The 22,111-nt window shown below is 34.2% G+C and overlaps 2 protein-coding genes and 1 long non-coding RNA gene across 4 annotated transcripts; 1 reads left to right on the forward strand and 2 right to left on the reverse strand.

Moving 5' to 3' along the window:
• Nucleotides 1-463: 463 nt before the first annotated feature.
• Nucleotides 464-2,112, reverse strand: LOC107633272 (sodium/hydrogen exchanger 7-like). Its single transcript, XM_088500451.1, has 7 exons — nt 2,059-2,112; nt 1,643-1,686; nt 1,479-1,531; nt 1,154-1,338; nt 963-1,010; nt 776-883; nt 464-559 (listed from the first exon to the last, which is right to left on the reverse strand). Exons 1-7 carry the CDS (start codon nt 2,110-2,112, stop codon nt 464-466), a joined length of 588 nt encoding a protein of 195 aa, XP_088356577.1.
• Nucleotides 2,113-6,874: 4,762 nt separating this feature from the next.
• Nucleotides 6,875-9,378, forward strand: LOC107619012 (uncharacterized). Its single transcript, XR_002362816.2, has 3 exons — nt 6,875-7,336; nt 7,616-7,788; nt 9,014-9,378. It is a non-coding gene; the product is annotated as an uncharacterized LOC107619012 (long non-coding RNA).
• A 1,282-nt stretch (nt 9,379-10,660) lies between these two features.
• Nucleotides 10,661-20,536, reverse strand: LOC107633253 (arginine biosynthesis bifunctional protein ArgJ, chloroplastic). Of its 2 annotated transcripts, none has more exons than XM_016336894.3 (19): nt 20,238-20,536; nt 18,831-19,181; nt 17,577-18,144; nt 17,366-17,488; nt 16,365-16,488; nt 16,213-16,286; nt 15,865-15,909; nt 15,637-15,687; nt 15,478-15,546; nt 15,286-15,344; nt 15,041-15,110; nt 14,410-14,490; nt 14,244-14,330; nt 13,867-13,989; nt 13,386-13,448; nt 12,795-12,872; nt 12,569-12,714; nt 11,611-11,681; nt 10,661-11,142 (listed from the first exon to the last, which is right to left on the reverse strand). In XM_016336894.3, the coding sequence occupies exons 3-19, from the start codon at nt 17,640-17,642 to the stop codon at nt 11,060-11,062; spliced, it is 1,413 nt and encodes a 470-aa protein (XP_016192380.1). In that variant the 5' UTR covers nt 17,643-18,144; nt 18,831-19,181; nt 20,238-20,536; the 3' UTR covers nt 10,661-11,059. The 2 variants fall into 2 exon arrangements, with proteins under 2 accessions (XP_016192380.1, XP_016192383.1); XM_016336897.3 differs by having other exon boundaries at nt 18,831-19,218; nt 20,238-20,461.
• Between the last annotated feature and the right edge of the window lie 1,575 nt (nt 20,537-22,111).

Here is a 22,111-nt window from a genome sequence, read left to right on the forward strand (position 1 = left end):
TACAAACTTATCAAAATAATAAATAATCATCTAACATAAAAACTTAAGACAAGATAAATAACTAAACTTAGACTTATATTGTCATGTCCATTAAAGCGGATTTTAAGCTCAAAATTGTCACCCAAGGACTCTGCATAAGGAGGTTCACCAACAGCTACAATTGCAAATGAGAACTCACTACTGTTTATGGTGTCTTTCGATGGGACCTTCTCGTAAATAACTTTAGTTTCAGCTCCCACTATTGCCTTGATAGCATCCAAGATTCTCGTCCCTAAAACGGTCGGTGTAAGACATTTGTAACATAAGAATGTAATCCTATGTATAAATCAATCTTAACTGCCATAAGATATATAGGAAAATGGTAATTAATGCTATTGACATTAGATTTGTATCTTCTACAAATAAAATAAAATCTCATATTGAAACAAAGATTAAGTCAGAAGCATTGACTACTTTGCATCAGTTAAAATTCTCCAAGTTCCTCATCATCTCCAAGTTCACCAAAATCTTCTAGTGTTTTGTTCAACATTTCATACTTTGTGAAATCAAGGATACGTTTCTGTTAATTATACGATCAAATTATTAGGGAAAAGGCCAAATATAACTTGAAAGACAAGACTTCTGAAGGTATATCCTTATATCAGAGTGCAGATATTGTTTCACAAGTAAGATAGAAATTGAAGCATCAAGGCACCATTTAATGCATGAGATAACAGAATGTTTTATCCCTTAGAGCAAGAAGATAAGCTGAACTTAGAAGATCCAGAATGCTGACCTTTGCAGCTGTTAATTTGTCCATGTCAAGGTAGTGTAAAACGAACTGTGTTGTCGAACCATTCACTATAAGTGTTAAAAACACAATACCACCAGTGAAAAAAATAAACTGCACAAGCAAAAGGTATTTGAGTGATGAATCTAATGTCCTTGTACAGTCATAATTAAATCTTAAACCCAGAACATACCAGTGTTCCTGTCTCTGGAGTCAATTCAAGTGATCGGCCACTCGAACGCTGAACAAACCCAAAATTTAATAATTAAAAGATTAAAATAATAATAAGATAGTATGTGCATAAAGAAATTCATAAAATTAGCAATAAAGGAGATGAAGCGTTTGGCTAAAAAATGCAGCTTTCATTAGTCATTGAATACTTGCCTTGACAGATAATGAAAGTGACAAGGCAACTGCCCCTCGCAATCCTGACCAGATTAGAATACTAGCTTCTTTCCAGTCCAAGCCATATCCAAAATACCTTAGCAAGGGAAATAATGCACCAACTACGATGCATTTCGACACTTGAACATAAACATAGAGAAGTAAGAGGTGGGTCCATGATGTTCCTTCAACAGAACCAAGAATTTGCAGTGAGTCTTTTAGACTCAACAAACATACATTTTTATCAAGAGCAACTAAATGGAAAAGTAAGAGTATAATCAATGGCCTACTGAGCAAAGAAGATAATTTAAGAGGTAAATACTACCATGATGGAAGACACTGTCATCACCAAGTACTCCTTCAACTATAACAACTCCACTGTAAAAAGAAGATAACATAAAAAATAATAATAAAAAAGGGTATGAAAAGCTTGATTCACAAGTTATATCAATTGATTGTTATGATTTCAGAATCCATTTATGATCTTACCTCAAGATGAAAATTAATGTATTAGCAATATATGCAACCATTTCCTTGGAGAAAATAAAGTCAGTCAGTAAAATAAGTATTTATTGTTCTACATAGATTTAGATAATTAATTTCCTTTTATCATCACTAGAATGAATGTTTTTGAAAATAAGGAAAATCAAAACGATGTCCTATAAGTATATAATTTATATAAACAAGTAGAAGCAAAAAATATACCAAAAGATATGTAAACTTTGTTGACTTTCACCCTTAAAAGTTGTCTTTGCAAATGCAAAATAGAACCTGTAGAAAAAATTTCAATAACTAGATTCCAAATATTAAGAGATAAATTCTAAAGATCGACTTACATGACATGACAAATAATAGATTTTGAATTCTTTGGACAACAAAAGACAACTAAGAGTGCAAATTAAAACCTGCAACATCTTGGCCATCATAGGTGCCCTTATAGACAGTGCCATAGGCCCCATTCGCCACAACGTGTTGCAAACTGGATTCTCTTAACAGCACCCAAAAAGTTCTCTGAGAACCCCACTATTAAAAATATTAAGCACAAACAGAACACGGATCCATCAATACACTTCATTGAGCAGAGACAAAAATAGTTAAATCATCTAACTTAGTTGATCATTCACTGAAATTAAAGACAAGAGAAACCCAAAATGACATAAAGGTAGAAGCTTACTTCAAAATGACATAAAGTGTTCAGCAAATGAGACCATCTTCCATCGACTTTTGATCCCTCTTCTTAAATAAAGTATTCCAAAAGTGACTCCTAGAAGGATTACTAACGACCCTAAACAGAGTAGCAGAATACGGGTAAGCCTCCATGTTCCTTTGCTCCCCAATATTCCAACTGAACCAGGACATGGTCAAAGCGGTGCTCCACAAATTTTAGAATTCCCAACAAATGCACTGCTACCCATCAATTTGAATGACTTCCCTGTTGGAATGGAACCCATGATATTGTTGAAGGACACATTGAGAAGTTGTAAACTTAAAGAACTACCAAACTTTTCAGGTATGGGGCCATTGATCTTATTATATGATAGGTCTATAACACTAAGAACAGGGATACTGGCTAGTTCTTCTGGTATATGACCTATCATATTGTTGTTCGACAAGTTCAGTTTTTCAAGAGCCTGACATTTGGAAAAGCTGTTTGGTATAGTTTCAGATAAGTTGTTCCTATATAGATCAATAATTGAAATTGACTTACAGGACTCAAACTGAGGAAGATCACCTGAAGTTTTGGCTCCACTTCCCACTGTGAACTTGTTTTCTGCTAGCACAGAACTTAGACACATATTAGCTCTTAAAATAAAATAGAACCCAAAAAAAGATGACCAAGATTTAACTATCGTTAGTTTATGGCAACAAATTAGTCATTGTAAAATCTTGCAATAAATCTAATAAGTGCAAACAACTAGTCAACCTGTTCAGAATATAGGCAATGAAATAGAGAGATCTGAGTCCTACACAAAATGCAAAAAGCAACAACACCTATATTTGGTTTAGATTTCAGATGACTTAGCCACCACAAACATGATTAATTCTATGCATGAATTAAAACTTTCTGAATAGTTCTTTCCTCTCAGTAGAGTTCATGACTTCAGAGAGTCACAAATAGGACCAGAAAAAATATGACCAGGATTTCTGGATTTAGAAAATAGAAGATTACGATTAGGTCATAGTTTACACTTGAAATAGGGGATTTCCAAATGAAACTGAAGTTGGCTTTGAAAAGAGTTCAGTAACAAATTATAGAGTTAAGATTCAATCTAAAACAAAAGAAAACAAATTAAAGTTGCTCAATACAAACAGAATCATTGAAAAAAGTAGTGAATAAAAAAAACCTGAGTTTATGCTACAGAATAATTGAAGTGAATCTGAGAAATTAGAGATTGGAGAAATTAGATACTAGGTTCTTCCGTGCTTTTTAAGTTGCTTCAGGATCCAAATTAGATTAATGATTAGTACCAAATCAATCTTTGAAGACCTATTCTGTAGTAATGCTGAGAAAACTTTTTATCCAAAAAATTGATGAAAAATCAATGAAGAACAAAAGAGAGAGAGAGTAAGTGAGTAACTAATTTTGATTGAGCAGCAACAACAACGATGCAGAGAGACGAAGCGATGGCAGCAGCGCTGCGACAGTAGCAGCGATGCAACGGAAGCAGCGATGCAACGGAAGCAGCGATGCGATGGAAGCAACGGAGCGACAATCACACGAAAGCAGCGGAGCAACGGCGACGCGGCAGCGCGGCGGCAATGGAGAATGAGGGTTGAAGTATGCAAGGTGAATTCAGGGGTAAAATAAGGGTTGGTGAAAATTGAAATGGTGAATTTGGGGAAATGAAGGAAACGCGGGGAGTGAGTAGGGGGAAAAGTTATTTTATTGATAAAAATCGACAGCATACTTGTTGATTTTAATTTGAAAAAAATAACGTCTTAGTCGTCGATTTTATATATTAAATCTATACCCTCCATTTAATTTTAAAAAGTGATCAAGATCGTTTAAATTTATTGACGATTAAATGTGTCGATATTTTAAATAATAGAGAAAAGGACAAATAGATCCCTAACCTTTTGCCCCGCGGACATTTTTGTCCCTGACCATTGAAAAATAATTTTAAGTCCCTGACCTTCACAAAACTTGGACGGATCAGTCCCTGACGGAGGCATTTGGACGGATCAGTTCCTAACGAAGGCATTTGGACGGAGGGACTGATCCGTCCAAATTTTGTGAAGGTCAGGAACTTAAAAGTATTTTTCAATGGTCAGGGACAAAAATGTCCGCAGGACAAAAGGTTAGGGACCTATTTGTCCTTTTCTCTAAATAATAAAATAGTCGTTATGTTCGTAGATTTTAAAATAAAAGTATTTTCCACTCACAGTCCGTCGACAATATGCCGATAATAAGAGGACGGTTAATGGATTACCAAAAAAAATTGACGACTTTGCTGTCGATTTTAATATTTTATTTTAATTATCATTTTTAATAATATCGACAGCAAGCCGTCGAAAAATATCGACGGGAGAGATAACTGTCGATTTTTAGCGTCGAAAAATATACTTTTTCTTGTAGTGACAATAGTTTCGCTTTGATAATATTTTTGGTTCATTCTAAACGCAGGTGTTTCTGAATTTGAATTTATATAATGGACAAATATTCGGTTCATTTGGTATTATACATTATTTCAATTTAATAATATTTTCGGTTCATTTGCAGTATAGGTGTGTTGTCAATGAATAATTTGTTGCAATGGTTGGAATGGCTTTTAAGACAAATTGAATAGAATGGAATGAAATCTAATACAATTGAATAAAGTGATAATAAATAATTTCATTCTTTTTAGTTACAAAAAGACTCAATCATTAACAAAAATATATCAAATTCATTTCTAGATCCAAATGAATCTCATTTAAACTAAGAAATAAACCGAAATTACTTAAGGAATAAAAAATTTGGTCAATACTTATCAACAGCATCAAGTGAATCTCAATTAACACACAAATGAACCGAAATAAATTAAAAAATGAACTAAAACAAATTAAGAAATGAACTGAAATTATTTAATGATGGCAGCAGAGAAAATCAGAACTAATAAAGATGTTCCCAAAATGTTGGTATTATTAGTGACGACGATAACGAAGAAGAAGAATCTGCGTGTGCGAATTTGGAAGAAGAAGAAGAAAGAGGAGGAGGAGAAGAAAGAGGAGAGGAAGAAGGGAAAAAGAAGAACTTACGCAAATTTGGAAGAAGAAGAAGAAAAAGAAAGACGAGGAAGAGGAGGAGAATGAGAATGAGAAAGAAACTGAGAACGAGAAGAAGCGCATGATTTAAAAAGTTGTTATAACAATTTTGTTAGACTTGGTTAAGTATTTTGCTTGGATGTAGAGCTTTATTCTTTCTCGAAGTCCTCATTTATTACTCTCATTATATAGATTGGTCTCTCCGTAGTTTATTTTAAAAGAATCTAATTTGTCTTAAAATGTATTTTTTAGGAACTTAACTATTTTGTAATAAAATTTATTAAAGATTTATTTGTTCAATAAACATATTAAAAATTTAATTAAAAATAACAAAATGATCAATTTATCATTTAGATCTTTTGGAATCTTATTTATCATTCATATCTTTTAAGATTTTTTTGTCGGCGATGTAAATTTTAGGATCCTATTTTATAATTTATTCTAAAACATAAATTGGATAAATAAGATGCTTAAACAAATTGTGACATTTATTGCGTTATATTTAATTTTTTGTAAGAAAAATATTATTATTATTGTTAATGTTGTTTTAATTATTGTTATACTATTATTACAATAATTATAATTAATGAAAATGATAACTATAAATTAAAAATGTTTATCGTTATTTTTAAATGCCTAAATAATATGTTTTTTTAATAAAAAAAAGTTTATAAATGGACCAATTAACTTTTTTTTTTAAGAAAAACAAACCACAACTTTTAGAAAAAAAATGAATAATTAATAAGCTTTTTCTAGATACATTTTCCAATGTTTGTTGAAAAAGAGATCAGTCACACTAGCCTATCACAGTTTCAGCTCATCAACAGGACAACACAAGTTAGCCATAAATCGGACAATATTGTAATTTTATCTCTCTCTTGGTGGGTGAAGGGAATGACAAATCTCTTCTTTACCATGCTCATCAGTCAAACAATTCTACGTACAAGATTCTCACTTAATCTCATCTGTTGATTTATTTTATTACAAATCTCAATGATTAAAAAGAATGGAACATTATGTATATGTGAAAAGCTTCCAATACAATTATTGGTGAGGAATGAATCTCTATATAGGAATGGAACCGATGTGGTAGTGTTTTAGTATCCTTACTAACAAGGAATTTAGGATTTTATGTTATAGAATTCGATATTGATAATTTGATGTGGAATAGATTTGTTAGGAACTTTAGGATGGTTGATATCGGAACTTGATCTTGATTCTTTGGATGTTAATTCTCATTAAATTGGTACTTGATGGGTTATTTGTGCTTCAAATGCCAAGGACTTTGTTTTCAATAAGTTTTATAGATTGTGATGACAAGCAAGGTGTATGTTGGTCAAATCTGTATGAATGTCATGTGGCCTGGTTTATAACCTTTCGGGTGAGCTATCTACTTATTTCTATTCGGGAGTGGATCCTCTCCAGTGGAAAAAAAACTGGATGGTATCCAGTGGAAGATCTCACCCTTCATTGCATTCTCTCTCTTATTTATTTCTGGTCCTACTTGAAGAATTGAAGGTGGGAGATTACACTGTATTCTCTCCAGTGACAAAAAAAATGGAGAGGATCCATTTCCCTACTATTCTATGTAATTTAGTTACATGGTTTTCTTCGGTTTACCTTTTATTTTATATAAGACAACAAAATTAGTGTTTGAGTATCTGTTTGTATATGCTAGCATTTATGATTCAACATCATGTTAAAGTGTATTAAAATAGGATAGATACCACAACATTCACTGCAATATACATAAAAACTAAATAATCTTTGATACTTGCAGATAATGCCTTTGATTGGATTGTCATAAATCTTTTTCAATAGTTACTTTGTCATTTCTTGCAAGTTGAAAAATGAAGTTTCTCTGATTGGTAAAGATTAGGGTTGATTCGGCTCTAGTTGTGGCTTCTATGGAATTGTTCACGATCAAATCTGGCTTGTGTGAGAAACTTATTGATTTTATCTTAATCCTTGCACTTTCCATTCCTTGATATTATCTTCTTTTCTGATTTTTCTTCTATGTTCATTTTCTTGTTATCATTGATGCTGGTGTTTTTAACTTATGATGCTCATATATTCTCGTTTAATTTAATTAGTGTGACCTTATGAGTCATTGGTTTTGTTATTTACAACTCCAGTGTGACTTTATAAGTCATTGGTTTTGTTATTTACAACTCCAGAATGTGTAGTGAATTTTTCGACAATGTTTTTGTTTTGTAGGTTTTTTGTAGAGACTTTGCAAAAGGAAATGATGAAGCTGTGTTTGGTTGAGGATGTGTTTGGTTGTTGTCCAAGGTTAGTGGGCAAAGTAACGCGGTGGGACAAAAGACTCTTGGCTGCTCGGACAGGATGGGCATGGATTGAGAGGGAAGAACTGGTCTCATTCTTTTTTGGTATTGTACTATTGTCATTTTGCCTCTTTAAAATATAAACCTTAGAATGCCTCTCTTCCTATAACTAAAAACTATGCATAGACGCAAATTTGTGTCTCTGTTCCTACTTCCACCGTCCTCGCCCAAGAACCAAACACAGCCTGAATTCCACTGTTCATTCTTTTCTCAACTAAACATTGAATGAAAATAGGAAATGAAACCTTAAACCATTCAGACCTTTAAATTTGAAACGGTGTCACTGTCTTCCAAACAAGGGATTTCTAGGAAACACATGGCCTATTTCATGTATAACTAAATCTTTCATGGTATCTCTTCATCTCAAACTGCTTGCATACTCCAATAACTGAATCTTTTTGCATATGAGCTAAATGTTTAAGATTGTTTTCTTGGGAGTGTTTATGGGTTTTTGTTTTATGGGGAAAGGAAAGGGAAAGGAGGGAAGGTTTTCCTTCTCCTTCCCCTCCAAAACCCTTGTATCTGTTCACAATTTGTGTATGTGTCACAAGTCTTCATGAATCTTCTGCATTTCCAGGTGATAATTTTGAGAATTAGAATCTTATTCATTTTAACAATTTGTAATGACTTGAATTGCTCAAAATTGAAATTTTAATAGTAACTATGAAGCACAGACACTTTGTTGAATTGTCGTGTGCGCGTGTCGGACACATTTCGGACACGACACTTACCGACATTCGTCCGATACGCATGTCTGACCGTGTCTTAATAAAAAATAAAAAATAAAAAAATTTTCACCGAACACCTAAATATCATCACGTGTCAGCATGTCCGGTCTTATTTTTAACATATATTCTTGAAATAAATTTAGATATAGTATATATTATTATTTATTAAAATAAAAAATATTGTAAATACTTAATATAATTAAAATAAGACATTAAAAATAATTAAAAAATTAATTTATATTTTAATATCAATAAAATATCAAAATATCATTACGATTTATTTAAAAAATAATTTATATTTTATATGTATGCGTGTTCCCGTGTCTTATAAAATTTTAAAATTCGCATCTGAGCGTGTCCCGTGTCGTATCGTGTCCATATCAGTGTGCGTGCATCGTAGAATGGTAGCATTTTTCAGGCCTCGGAAATAAAGAGATTCTAATTGTAGTTGGTATTTAATGATTTGTGGGACTGATTATTTGATTTAGATGGCAAAAGTTTATTTGAGTCTGAAGCCGGTTTTCTTTGCCCTTTTTTCTCAGTTGTGTTTGATTGACAGCATCACTCTCTGAGCTAGTATGCACATCGGAATTACTCATCCTTAGTGATCCTTAATATTAGCTTCTAGGTTATTATGTTCATTAGAAATGAACCAATGAATCAGGTTCTGATGTTCAAGGTAATGGTTGCAAGCACTAACACGTTTTAAATTGTGTGCCAATGTGCAGTTGTTGGGAGAATTGACTATTGGACTTGGTCATTCTCAAGTGATATTTATGTTTTTATTTTACTAGTTACTTGCGTGTTCCAATGTTGGGATCTTCTTGTTGGTGTATCATATTTTTATTTAAACATGCATTTGTAGTTGCCTGACACATTTAAAAAATGCATGTAACTAGTGCTGGGGAACCTACTTGATTTATGTGTTTTGATGATATTTGAAAAATTCGAATTATACGGTGGAGTGTAAGATCTTGATACTTCTTTTATTATTGTTTTTGGGAAAAGCAAGTTTAAATGAAAAAAAATCAAATATAATGTTTGGAAGTAATTATACAAAATAACCATGACATGAAATTAATAAGTAGGTACTTATTTTAAGGAACTCAAATAAAACTAAATTTGATTTCGTTATTTTACTTATCTATATTCTTGTAATCTTGTTCAGTTCATGAAAAATGTTGACATCATCAATTCTACGTGTAAGTTGGGTTTCGTGACTTTAGTTTATTTTAACTTCACTAAATCTAAAATTCAAATTCTGCTATTGTTCGAAGCGAGTTTACGAACTGATGAGGTGGAGGCTGGAGATCCCAACTTCATCACCCATAGAATCAGGCTAGGTGGACAACCTGCAAGACACTCCAATGCTAAAGTCACTAGGGTATTAGACGGTAAGAGTCTTTTTTAGTATACTTACCTATTGGTTGCCTTATCCTTTTAATTTTGCCCCTTAGAGCATTTAGTGCTAATTACAGCGTATTACTATTGAGATTCAACCGTTATGGGTTTTAATGGTGTAGCCGTTATGGTGATTTTGTCATTATCTCGCGATGCCGTTATGGGTTTTAATGATGTAGCCGTTATGGTGATTTTGTCGTTATCTCGCGATGCCAGTTACGAGTTAATTGCCTCGTCGGTTACGCCTTCTTTTGTCTATAACAGCTATATTTCAAAATCAGTGTTATGTTAAAGTATAAAAGAAATCAAATCTTAACAATTCAAACTTTAGATTAGGGATGACAAAATGAGTCAACTAATTAACAGGTCAAACTCGTCTTTGGCTTTTTGGATAAGGTAACATATTTGACAATCTTGAGTTTTTAATTTTTTTTCATTTTATATTTTTTTGGGCTTCTATTTCCGTTTTGAAATCCAATTTAAATTTTAAACATTAAGATTACAGCTAGTCAATTATGAACAAATGAACATTCAATTTTTTTTTTTACGATATCTCCTAGACCAATAAATGAACAGTCAAATTAAAATCGAAAATAAGGATAAAAAAATAAAAAATAAGCAGTCAAAACAAAAATAATAATAACTAATTTGATGATATCATAATGAGTTATTGAATTATTGGGTGTCATCTTGTGTATTTGAAACATAATTCTTCTTTGAAATACTACTTTGGAAGTTAAGAAAATAAAAAGTAAATTTGAAAGTCTCGCTTGAATGAGAGTAAATAGTGAGTAATGACCATCTGAATGAATAAATATGTGAATATTGAAAGTGGCAACATTGTTATTTTTTTTTTATCTACTAGTTGTGGTTTACATTGCTGCAAGACTTTTTTTTTTATCTACTAGTTGTGGTTTACATTAGTCTGAATAGTAACATACTTGTTGAGTTTTTATTTCTTGTTTATTTTCATATTACCAAAATTGGTTACCCGGCCTCTCTCAACCCCTTTTTCTGTTGACAAGTGACGGTTGGCCTGTTTGCCACCACTAGATATTAGTTGTTCGAAAATATTGAAAGCATTTCTGGTGCGTTCATGCGCATTTCAAGTACATACTGCTGGTCCGGTCTTCTTAGCAATGCGCAATCAAACTTTGGCCAATCTAGGTTTGGCGATTTTTATTGGGTCATGTTGTGTATTCTGCATTAATTTTTACATAATCATAGCTCAAATCACATCCCCATGCTTGTCCATGTCCTAGTCCGTTGCCTGTGAGTAGGAAAATTAATATAATTAGACACTAAGGCAATACTCAAATTCGTTCCTAAATGATAACCGGGTTTTTCAAATTAATCCCCCGAAAGATTGTTAGTCATATTAGACCTTGAAAAATACAACTATAAGTCAAATCAATCTTTCTATTTGTTAGATGATGATGTGTCATATGACATGATGACATGACAATTTAATGCCACGTGATACTTAATATGACACGTCGTCATCTAACTGATGGAAAGGTTCATTTGCCTTATGGTTATATCTTTCAGGAACTAATATGACTAACAAAATCTTTCGAGTACCAATTTAAAGAACAAATTATCTTTAAGATACGAAATTCGAATATTAACCCTACACACTAACGATATTATCAATAGAAGTAGATCCCTTCACTGGATTATACTGTTGAAGTGGTAAAAGAATAAAGCATATGCTATTGAGTTATAGTAATATACTTACCAATTGATATGTTAATTCTAACAGTACCGTGAGTCTCCCCAGCCCTTTTTAGATAATTACTAGCAGCAACCCTGCAATGTTTGGAACTTGTCAAGAGATTGTGTACCTCTAACTACCCACATGACAATTCCTAATTAAAATCACAACAATGTTGTTCCAGCTAAAAATTTGAAAAGGCATTGTTAAGATTAGTTCTAATTGGTTTAGAAGCTGAGAGATTGCATGTGTGTGGATGAAAATATAACGCATTCAAAGCTATCCTGGCCCCTGATTCTCTAGCTTTTGCTTTAAAATATGGTGGTTGGTAACTAAAATAGAGCAACAAGCCATGATTATGTAAAATGAGTGCAAATATTGCAAGAAGGTAGACTCTAAATTGCATGGAGCCATGGACAAAGGTCTTGAGCACAAGTTCAGTGCTAAAAAATGTACATGATACCCTATTGGACGATGCATGGAAAAACATGGGAACCTAGTAAAGAAAACAGTGTTATTCTACCTCATTTTCATTCTTGATCTTCTCATTCTAGGGATATGTTACTGATTGGAAGAAATCTAACCTAACCAAAAGTTTTTTTGATTAAATGATTGATATTTATGCAAAGAGTTTCCTTCAAGCAACAGAAATGTGAACTGATACCATTTAGGAACATAAAAAATTGTATATCTTATCGTCCAGTATTCGGAGCATAAATTTTGTTAACAGTAGCACTGAGGCTTGTTGCTAAGGGTCTCATGAAAAAATTGGAGTAAACTACTATTTAACTCTGAAAAGATTAGTCTGCTGGAAAAATTGTACCCACAGGATTAAAATATTTCATTTGTCTTGAGTAAATCAAGATAGGTGATGATTTATTATGAAATGTTAACTATTGATGAAGTGTCAACTAAAGAAGCAATATCATGATTCACTAGCATACCAGAATCAACTAAAATAACCAACAGCAGAAAGTCCTACCGATCAAATGATTGTGGCTCCCCACCAACCATCAGCAAAATATCCCCCAACACCACCCTAAGTTTATTCTGGTGGAAAGAGACCCCAGAATAACCAGCTGCGGCAGCAATGCGTCCCCAATTAGGGTCTCTGCCATACACAGCAGCCTGATAAAACACTATATCAGAAAATGTTTCTTCAGCCAGATTGAGATAGTAACAAAATTCTTTAGTTCAATTACTCGTACCTTTACAAGTGAAGATGCTGCAACAGAACGAGCAACTTTTGCAGCTTCAGCCTCACTATCTGCACCCACTACATTGACCTGCAAATTTGATGATACATATATACCAAGAAGGATTGAGTCCTCATTCAAACTATAATCAACATCAACAAGACCACAAAATTGGGTTACACATCTATCAAACCACAGAAAAGGCAGAAAACAAAGGGAAAAATGATCTGATCACGACATCACATGGCCTTGCAAGATATCAGCAATGGCTTATGTATCTTACTTGGGGGAAAATAATATGAACATGGATACTGAGCCAGACAGTTAAAACAGAAAAAGCAGTGGAGGGAAACAGAGAAGCGGAGAAAGAATGACATATATATTGTTTTTTATATTACTCTTGAGCCATGCCTACTTATTGGGCAACTAAAAAATATTTGAATAAAGAGGATTTGTTGAGATAATAAGTGCAGAATGAAATCTATACCTCTAGGAAATATAAACATTGGAGAAAAAAGGAAGTCTAGTATTATCATTGGAGAATATTATAATATATGTAATAGCACGATCAAGTAAAAATATGCTTCATTCAAAGAAGCATACCTCAATGAGGCATGTTGCCCCCTCTCCATCCCAAGCTATTGATTTGGCAAGACCTTGCATTACCTGAAAAGGGCAATCAAAACTAGGAGATCATTTTTGAAGAATTACAGGGACTCATGGAACACTGATTCTTTTATAAAAACAAAATTCATGAAATTTTGCGTTCTTTTCGTTTTTCTACCCATTAACCCCCCAAGTAAAGTAGTCTAAATGTTACGAATTCAGCATAGAAATCACTAAATCTTAGCTTAGTAACTTATGCACACACAATAGCGGCATAATGATGCACCATCTTGCCATGTTACAAAGAATCTAAATTTAAAAGCCCATAGTACCTCCATTTCCAGTTTTACTAGAAATCTAAGCTATCCGTAAGTGTAGAAGTAAATAATATTTTAAGTTATTCAACAGCAAAAAAATGGAGTATGAAATTATAATATCGTTACAATGTAGAAGTTACAATGTAGAAGATCAAATTTACCGCATCTAGGCATGCCTGAAGTTGAGTAGCCTCATCACTGTCCAGTGAAGAAATACAGCCCAACCCAGATAATCCACTAGCCAAAGCAATAATAGTGTCATTAGTACTAGTATCTCCATCTACCTGTAGTAAAATGTTGCAAAAACAAGGTAAGAATCAGTCACAATCCATAACATGGTCAAATATCAGAAAAGCAATATCTTTTTATGGAGATAATATGAGTATATGACCCTTTTGCATTAAAAGCAACACACAAAATTAAAATTGTAAAATTATTGCAACACCGTTATTCTGATATATACAGAATATCAAATATAAAATTTAGATACAACATAACTAAATAAATTCAGTTCCAAAACAAAGTGAAAATTACACACAGTTATCTGGTTGAAACTTCGGTTCACAGCAACCTGCACCATCTTTCTCCAAACATCGCTGGTTACCCGGGCATCAGTTGTTATTACCTAGGGTAGATATAGTTTAAGGATTAGAGTGGAAAAACCATATATTTCAAATGAGAAAGAAGCATCATGTTAGACATACGCCGAGCATGGTAGCCATATTTGGATGGATCATCCCAGAGCCTTTGGACATTCCCCCAATCCTTACCTTAGTCCCTCCAACCTAACCAACACCACAGAAAAAAAAAAGGAATATAGAATATTGTTATGAACCAAACATAATCCATTAACTACCAAAACTTAAAAAGAGTTAAAGATTTCTGTCTAGAAAATTTGAAGTTGATGAAATTATAGCTAGCTATTATACATAATTACCTATCAAGACTACTTTCCTTACAAATAAATGCATGCAACTATGGTCCCTCCACTTTTTCTTCCTAACTACCATTAACAAGGCACAAGCTATACAGGTCACATTTAAATGAAAGTATGAAACATCCTATTATGGCTTGTATTAAGGCGCTTGATTGCACAGAAATTCCAAAATACTCAATTTTTTTATTTGCTTTTCCATTAGCCAAATGAAACACGTCTTTTGGCCCATGACTTTGTTCATATCAACAATTCATCCAAAAGATCCAGAGTCCAAAACATGACAATGCTACAATTTATATAAATGTGTGCATGTGTTACAAACTCTACGTATATATGCTACAGTAGGTAAATACAAGTTGATTGTATGAACCTTATATTAAAAGAGGAAACAGTGATACCAGAGTCTCAATTGCCACGCTTTTGCTAACAAGGTCCGTTGTTGTGATTGCCACTGCTGCAGCATCTGCCCTGTATGCAAGCAAAATGATAAGATTATAAAAAGGAGGGGGGAAATGTATTGAAAAGTAGACACAACAATGTTTCTCAGACGAAAATAATTTTTAAGGAAAAAAAGTTAGTTTCTTAACATGATAGCATGCCATTTGTAAAATTCAAAAGTGTAATCACAGAATACAGGGATTACCCTTCAACTGAAGATGAAAGTGAACCCACTAATGTGGGAAGTGAGCTTAAAAATGCCCCCTGCAAGGAAATGAGAAGTGATTAGTATGGCAAACAGCATTTCTGCTTGTTGGAATGCTTAAGTAGTTGTCCAGTTACAAAGTACAAAAACACAAACAGACAGAAAACTAGTGCATAGAGATTCTGCCTTTACCTTCTTTATTCTTTGACCAATTACACCAGTGGATTCAACTAATACTTCTTCTGGCGTCACTTTCAGTAGCTGTAATCATGAAATTTACAATACTGACTAAGACCAAGTCCTTTTGACATGGAGCACCGTTAGCAAAATCTGTTTAATAAGGATGCATACCTTGGCAAGGCATTCCACACATTCTAACATGTCCTGATAACCTGCTTCACCCTGCAGATATTAAGGGCCTTAGCAACAAAAGGTTTATCTTCTCTAGAAAAAGTTCAAATGAATCAAGTTCATAGAGAGCATTCATCGATGCACTAAAGTAACTTGATTAGATCACACTTCAGTGGACTATTGAATATTATTCATAGGCACATGAAACAAATAGTTTTGGTATCCTACCGTAGCTGCATTTGCTTGGCCTGCATTAGTTATTACAGCCCGTGCCTGACAAGTACCAAAATTGACTTATTAGCTGGCAATCAAGTAAGAAGGATAGAGTTTCCAAGGAACAGCAGCACAATGCATGCTATTAGAATTTTAGCTCATGGTTGAGGAACCATCCATTTCTTGACAGAAAAACTGCTCATATATACATTAGGACAGTGAAAGCATTTTGCACAGGAGCTTGGAAAAGATACCAGCTCATCAGATATTGACAAGGTTAGTTACTGCATAACTGTGTAACGCATTTGGTACAATACCGGCTGCATCTTGAAAAGGAAATCAACAAAAGTAGAAGTCTCTTACAGTTTTTGAAATATCTAACATCTTTTTGCAGTATAATACTGGTGCAGCAGCAACCACATTTGTTGTAAATGACCCTGAAGAAAAATCCAATCGCATGAAGTGCATGCCATACTCAAGTTGATTTGAGTTAAAATTCCACAAGACAAGCAAACCTGCAGATATAGCATCAATGTCGCACGTAACAAGTGAAAGGTCGGGCTTTTCTCCTTTGGCACGTAATCCTCCATACATTCCGGCAGCTTTAAATCCCTCTGCAGCAGTAACTCCTCCTGGAATCTGAATGATCAAAAATCATATATTCAACTACCGGTAAACCAACTTGCATATTGTCCACTTCAAGTAACCTTGAATAGAAGAAGATGTAATATCATAACAACATCCCATTTCGAGAATTGAAAGCATACATTGCTTTGGGCCTAGAAAGGGAATCTAATAGCAAATAAACTATAATTAGGCATCCAATGCATGACCAAGAAGAGCAAATTTACTAGTCAATAAACATATTTCTTTCATCATAAAAAAATGCGACTTCCGAATAGAGTAAAATAACAAGAAGCTAGCACAAACAACACATCATTCAAAAGAGAAACTTTTCTGAAAAGAATTTAAGGTGTGTTTTGATCATTTTTTTTCGAAGTACTTTTAAGATTATACTTTATCAATGGTTTCAAAAGAAAAAAAAAGAATAAAAACCATGTATTTCTAGTATTTAATTTGTCTCTATTGTCAATGCAAAAAGGTATTATGCAGACATCCGATTTATGTATTGTCATATCAGAAAAAGTATTTGCCTTAAATACTTAATTATTCACAAAGTCTTAAAAATGTAAAAAATTGATTGGATACATGGCAAAAGTACACAGCAGTTTAATTCAGTCTTGTATTTCTATGTTTGGGAGAAACTTATTCAAACTGACTACCACTTCATATATTCTTATTTTTCTTTTTTTAATGAACCCTTTCTAGAAACACATTCAAAGGACCCTTATCTAAGGCTGCTTTTGGAATGAGAAATAGAGTGGAGAAGGCACTCAGATAGAGAAACTAAAAACAAAGACACTAGTTTTTACTATCACTATACTAACCAAATTCAACCTAAGGCGATGAATGCTAATGACAACAATTGTGATTAATGATGAATATGACAACTAACCTCCTTCCAAGGTCCTTCAGGAAGAAAAATTGGAGCAGCTGGTATGTAACTTGAAGCCTTACTCATTGAAACAGTGCAGATCCTCAAAATCCGCGGAGAAGAAGGAACACGTGAGGGGAAAATCTGCAAATGAAAAATGATCTAAGAAACTGCACTTTACTCAGCAATCAAACACGCAACGATCATAAATAAAGAGACATTCGAAATGCACCTTTGGGTTTCGGGAACTCGGCGAATGCAACTGAAGAAAAAGTTGGTGAGGAATGCACGAATACATTTTTTTTCACAGCTCAAGTGAAGAGAAAGTGAGTAGCTACTAGCTAAGTAACTGTTTATGTATATATGCTCTCCCTTCTCAAGTTTCAGATTCAGTTATATGACCAATAAGCAAGAAGTAGTGAGGTAGGGGTGTTCGGTTTGCGGTTTGGTTCGGTTTTTGGAAGAAAAGTCATGCAATCCAATTTGGTATTAATTCTTCGGTTCGGCTTGGTTCCGTTTTTTTATCGAAACCAACCAATCCAATTAAAATCGGTTGGTTTGGTTCGATTTTTCGGTTTTACATTCATTAAAAAGATTTCATGTTCTAATCATATACGACGGACTACAACCTTCTTAAGCTATTTTCAAATCAGTCATAGAGTCACCAAAAAAAAAATCAATGATATAGAATACATAAAGGCCAAGACACTTGGTCTAGTAAAATGGTGCTGATTTGCAAGATAATTGGCTCCTATTTAGTGCTTGAAGAGGATTTGCATATCTCTGGATGCATCCTATACCTGCCATGACAAAAAAAAAATCAAGAGAAGGATTCAGCACAAATTCAGCACAAAGTTTCAAATATTTGATCCAAGTGGAAACTGGTCCCATGTAGAATTTATCTGCTTCCCACACGTTCTGTTCGTTCAAGCGTAGTGGCAAGAACAATGGGACTCATCACTCATCAGTAACTGAAACTACATATCAACACGCACCTTGTAAAATATATAACTATCTTTAAATATTTAAAACATTTCACCGGTAACTTTTAATTTGAAAATTAGGTGTATTTGGTATGAAAAATTTGATTTGTAAATTGGAAACCGGCGGTTTCTACCTACATATATATCTATATCTACATTCAGATATTATTATTGGCCTAATTAATTGTTTTCTTCATTCAAACTCAGTAATATGCGTATGCTTGACGTGCGACACTCATATTTATCTTTTTATTAGAAAACACTATAAACTTAGATAATTAAACAAGAACACATAACAAATTTTCAAACAGAAATTATCAAACAGAACCACAAATTTTCAAAGTAGAGAACCACAAATTACCAAAGCTGTAAGAACAAATTAGAAAGAACAGAACCAAAAACCCTAAACCAAAAATCATATACAAAATAAAAATAGAACCAATTATTAAAACAGAACTAAGAACAACTAATTAGATCCAAAAAAATTAGAACAAATAATTTACCTGAGAGCTAAGAGGTATCCCCATTCTAGATGCAGAGGAATGGCTACTGCGGTGACTACAGCACGAGGACGACAGTGACTACGAACTCGCGGAGGACAGCGAACGATGGCTCTGGTGCGTGCTGCTGGTGTGTGGTGTAGACGGCGTGCTGCTGGTGTGTGGAGCACGACAGGGAGAGAGAACCGCTACGACGAGGGGAGAGGGAGAGAAAAGAGCCCCGCCGCTGCAATGGTGCTGTCCAGCGTCGTCGGTAGCGGGGAAGTGTGAGGAGTTTTGGCACAGTGAGATTCGGCGACGCTGTAGGAGGAGTTTTCGGCACCAAGAGGCGGTGAGAGCTCAGAGGATTGGAGACTGGAGAGAGGCTAGAAGGAGTTAGGGTTACTGGTGGCTGTATGCATAGTTATCAGAACCAAACCGGTAATCAATCCGGTCAACCGGTGGGTCACTGATTCCCCCGGTTAACCCGGTCATAAATTAAAAAAATATAAAATTATATAAATAAAATTAAAATAATGTCTTAAAACTAAAAATGCAAATTTTTACAAACATTAATAATTTAATATCAACTTTTAAACATAACTAATGATCTAAAAAAAATAATAAACTAGTTTCTAGTACAAAACACTTTCTCAATTTAAATCAACAAGGGCGAGCAAAAGATAACACAATCGGTAAATCAAATTCAATGGGTGATCTCAAAGTCGGCATCAATATCTTCATAAGACAAATTTGGAGCTTGATCAACATTTTCCTCATTTTGAAATTCTAGCAAAAGAAAAAAACACCAAAGTTTTTAAGCAACAAAAGATTTAGCTATTCAAGTATTCAACAAAAGAGCTTTTAAGCAACAACCACCAAAGTTCAGTGATGAGAATCAACAACAAATTTAACCATTCAAACAAAGTTCACTAAAATTTCCTCAGGTTCAACAACAACTCTAAAAAACCAAATACAACAGCAGCAAGCCAGCAACTACCAGATTTAACAACAATTCTAACTAAAATTTGCTCAGATTCACCAACAACAACCCTAAAAAACCAAATACAACAGCAGCAAGCCAGCAACTACCAGATTCAACAATTCTAACTGAAATTTGCTCAGATTCACCAACAACAACTCTAAAAAACCAACATTCAACAACAGCAAGCCAGCAACTACCAGATTCAATAACAATTCTAACTAAAATTTGCACAGATTCACCAACAACAACTCTAAAAAACCAACATTCAACAAACAGAACGATCAGCAACAACTATAAAATTTGCTCTGGTTCACCGAAATTAACATTGAACCAGAGAAAGAACAGCAACAACAACTCTAAAAACTAAATAAAACAGCAACAACCACCAGATTTACCGAAATCAACATTGAACTACAGAAAGAACAGGATCGAAAACTGGAGCTCACCTGGTTGAGAAGACGACCACCACCCGAGGGAGCAGATGCTGCTTCACTGGTTCCGACGAATATAGTTCACTGCTTCACTGGTGAGAGACCGAGAGAGCGACGAGGTGAGAGACATAGAGACAGCGACGAGGTGAGAGACCAGAGACTGAGAGTGACGAACTGACGAATGACGAGGTGAGGGGCTGCGAGCTCGAGAGAGCAGAGAGACGAGGCTGGGGTTACGCGGGAGAAGGAGGGGGGGGGGGGGTGTTGGTTCCACTCGGATTAGTGGCTTAGGGTTCATTCAAAAAGCTTGAAACAGCGTGTTTCAAAAGAAAAAAAATATAAAAAATTAATAAACATGACTCGGACCGGGTTGAATTAACCGGCCGGTCGCCGGGTTTACATAAAATCCGTCGGGTCGAACCGGGTTTTAGCGGGATTATTGCATGGCTGGTTCAATGGATGTCTCGGCCTGGTTAGGTGACTGGTTTCCAGCGGGGTTGAGCCCGGTTTGATAACTATGGCTGTATGGGTTAGATCATTTGGGAGGGGATCCTTTATATAGGGTTTTTTAAAAAAACCGGTTCAGTTCGGTTTGGTTATGATTTTCAATGTCAAAACCGAAAATCGAAACAAACCGCAAAAATAACTGCAAAATATCATTTTTTCAGTTTTTTCAATTTGTTCGGTTATTGATTTTTTTCGATTTAGTTAATCGGTTTTGAACACCCCTATAATGAGGGGCTGATGGGGCCGGGTTTTCCTTAGTCAAATTCGATCTTATATTTTGACCTTATGAAATCATATCTTTCTCAGCCCAAAACAGATCAGGTTCTAAAGAGATAGCATAGCAGTTAGGGGTGTGCATAGGTCGGGTGAAACCAAATTTGATGTGATCCAGACCCGGCCCGAAATATATGCTGGGCCTATTTGTTAGACCCGAACCCGGCTCTAGACCCGATGAAATCTAATCACTTTCGAGCCAGAATTATACTGGGTAAAAACCAGGCCGTTAACTACATTATCTACCTTCTTGTAAGCTAGCATGTGAAAATATCCAAATTTTCAAAATTCCAACTATTATTTGACATGGTAAAATTTACTTAGAAAAATATAAGAAGAACCAACCCTTCTCCAAAATTAAAGCATAACCACAATCAATACTAATATTGTCTAATAACACCAAATATTTAAGTCAATACAAATAACACAATATTTTGCATTAGTCTAAAGTCTTATGCATTCTAAACATAAAACATTAACTTATAGTCTTATAATGACTAATAACACAAAATATTAAAGTTTACAATACTTAAATTTCACATAAAAATAACCATAATCCATCAATAGCCATTAGTTGTGTATGATTATCGGACCGCTGGGTCGGATCCGGGTGACCCGAGCTATGGCGTGGTCCCCGTTTCATTCACTTTTTAGATTTCATTTCTTCTCCCCGGGTCTTCATGGTTCAAAATTCTTCAGAACTAGGTCGGTTTTTCGGACCGGACCGAGCCGTGCACACCCCTAATAGCAGTGAGGGAGAGGCAGAGAGCAACAAAAGCGATGCCACGATGGTTGGGTGTGTGGCTTACTGTCTGTGTGTTGTGTTGTGTCATTTCTTTTCGAGTTTTATCGAAATTATAAAAGATTGGGTCGATTCTGATCTAGATTGATTGAATTTAGTATTGATCTACAGTTTAACCTAGTCTTATTAATCTTTAAAACATATTAAAACTGAGAAATTGAGACTGATCTTTATGTAATTAGAATTAGGTAAAGGTTGTTTTAGAGGAGAGGGAGATGATGGTATGAAATTTCAAAAATGGTACTTAAATTATATTTTAATATTTTATTTAATTTAAAATAAAAATTAAAATTAAAATAAATAAAAC

This window comes from Arachis ipaensis, chromosome B1 (genome assembly GCF_059453495.1).
Source record: "Arachis ipaensis isolate K30076 ecotype BB chromosome B1, ASM5945349v1, whole genome shotgun sequence".
NCBI lineage: Eukaryota > Viridiplantae > Streptophyta > Magnoliopsida > Fabales > Fabaceae > Arachis > Arachis ipaensis.

Coding starts and splice junctions, on each gene's coding strand:
- LOC107633272 (XM_088500451.1), bottom strand. CDS start 2,112: ATGGGGCCTATGGCACTGTCTATAAGGGCACCTATGATGGCCAAGATG. Junction 1,687..2,058: donor TGATGGCCAAGATGTTGCAG/GTTTTAATTTGC, acceptor ATTTTCTCCAAG/GAAATGGTTGCATATATTGC. Junction 884..962: donor CTCCAGAGACAGGAACACTG/GTATGTTCTGGG, acceptor TTGCTTGTGCAG/TTTATTTTTTTCACTGGTGG.
- LOC107633253 (XM_016336894.3), bottom strand. CDS start 17,642: ATGTATTCGTGCATTCCTCACCAACTTTTTCTTCAGTTGCATTCGCCG. Junction 15,547..15,636: donor GTGTGGAATGCCTTGCCAAG/GTATGCATCCTT, acceptor TCATGATTACAG/CTACTGAAAGTGACGCCAGA. Junction 13,990..14,243: donor GAAGTTTCAACCAGATAACT/GTGTGTAATTTT, acceptor ATTTTACTACAG/GTAGATGGAGATACTAGTAC.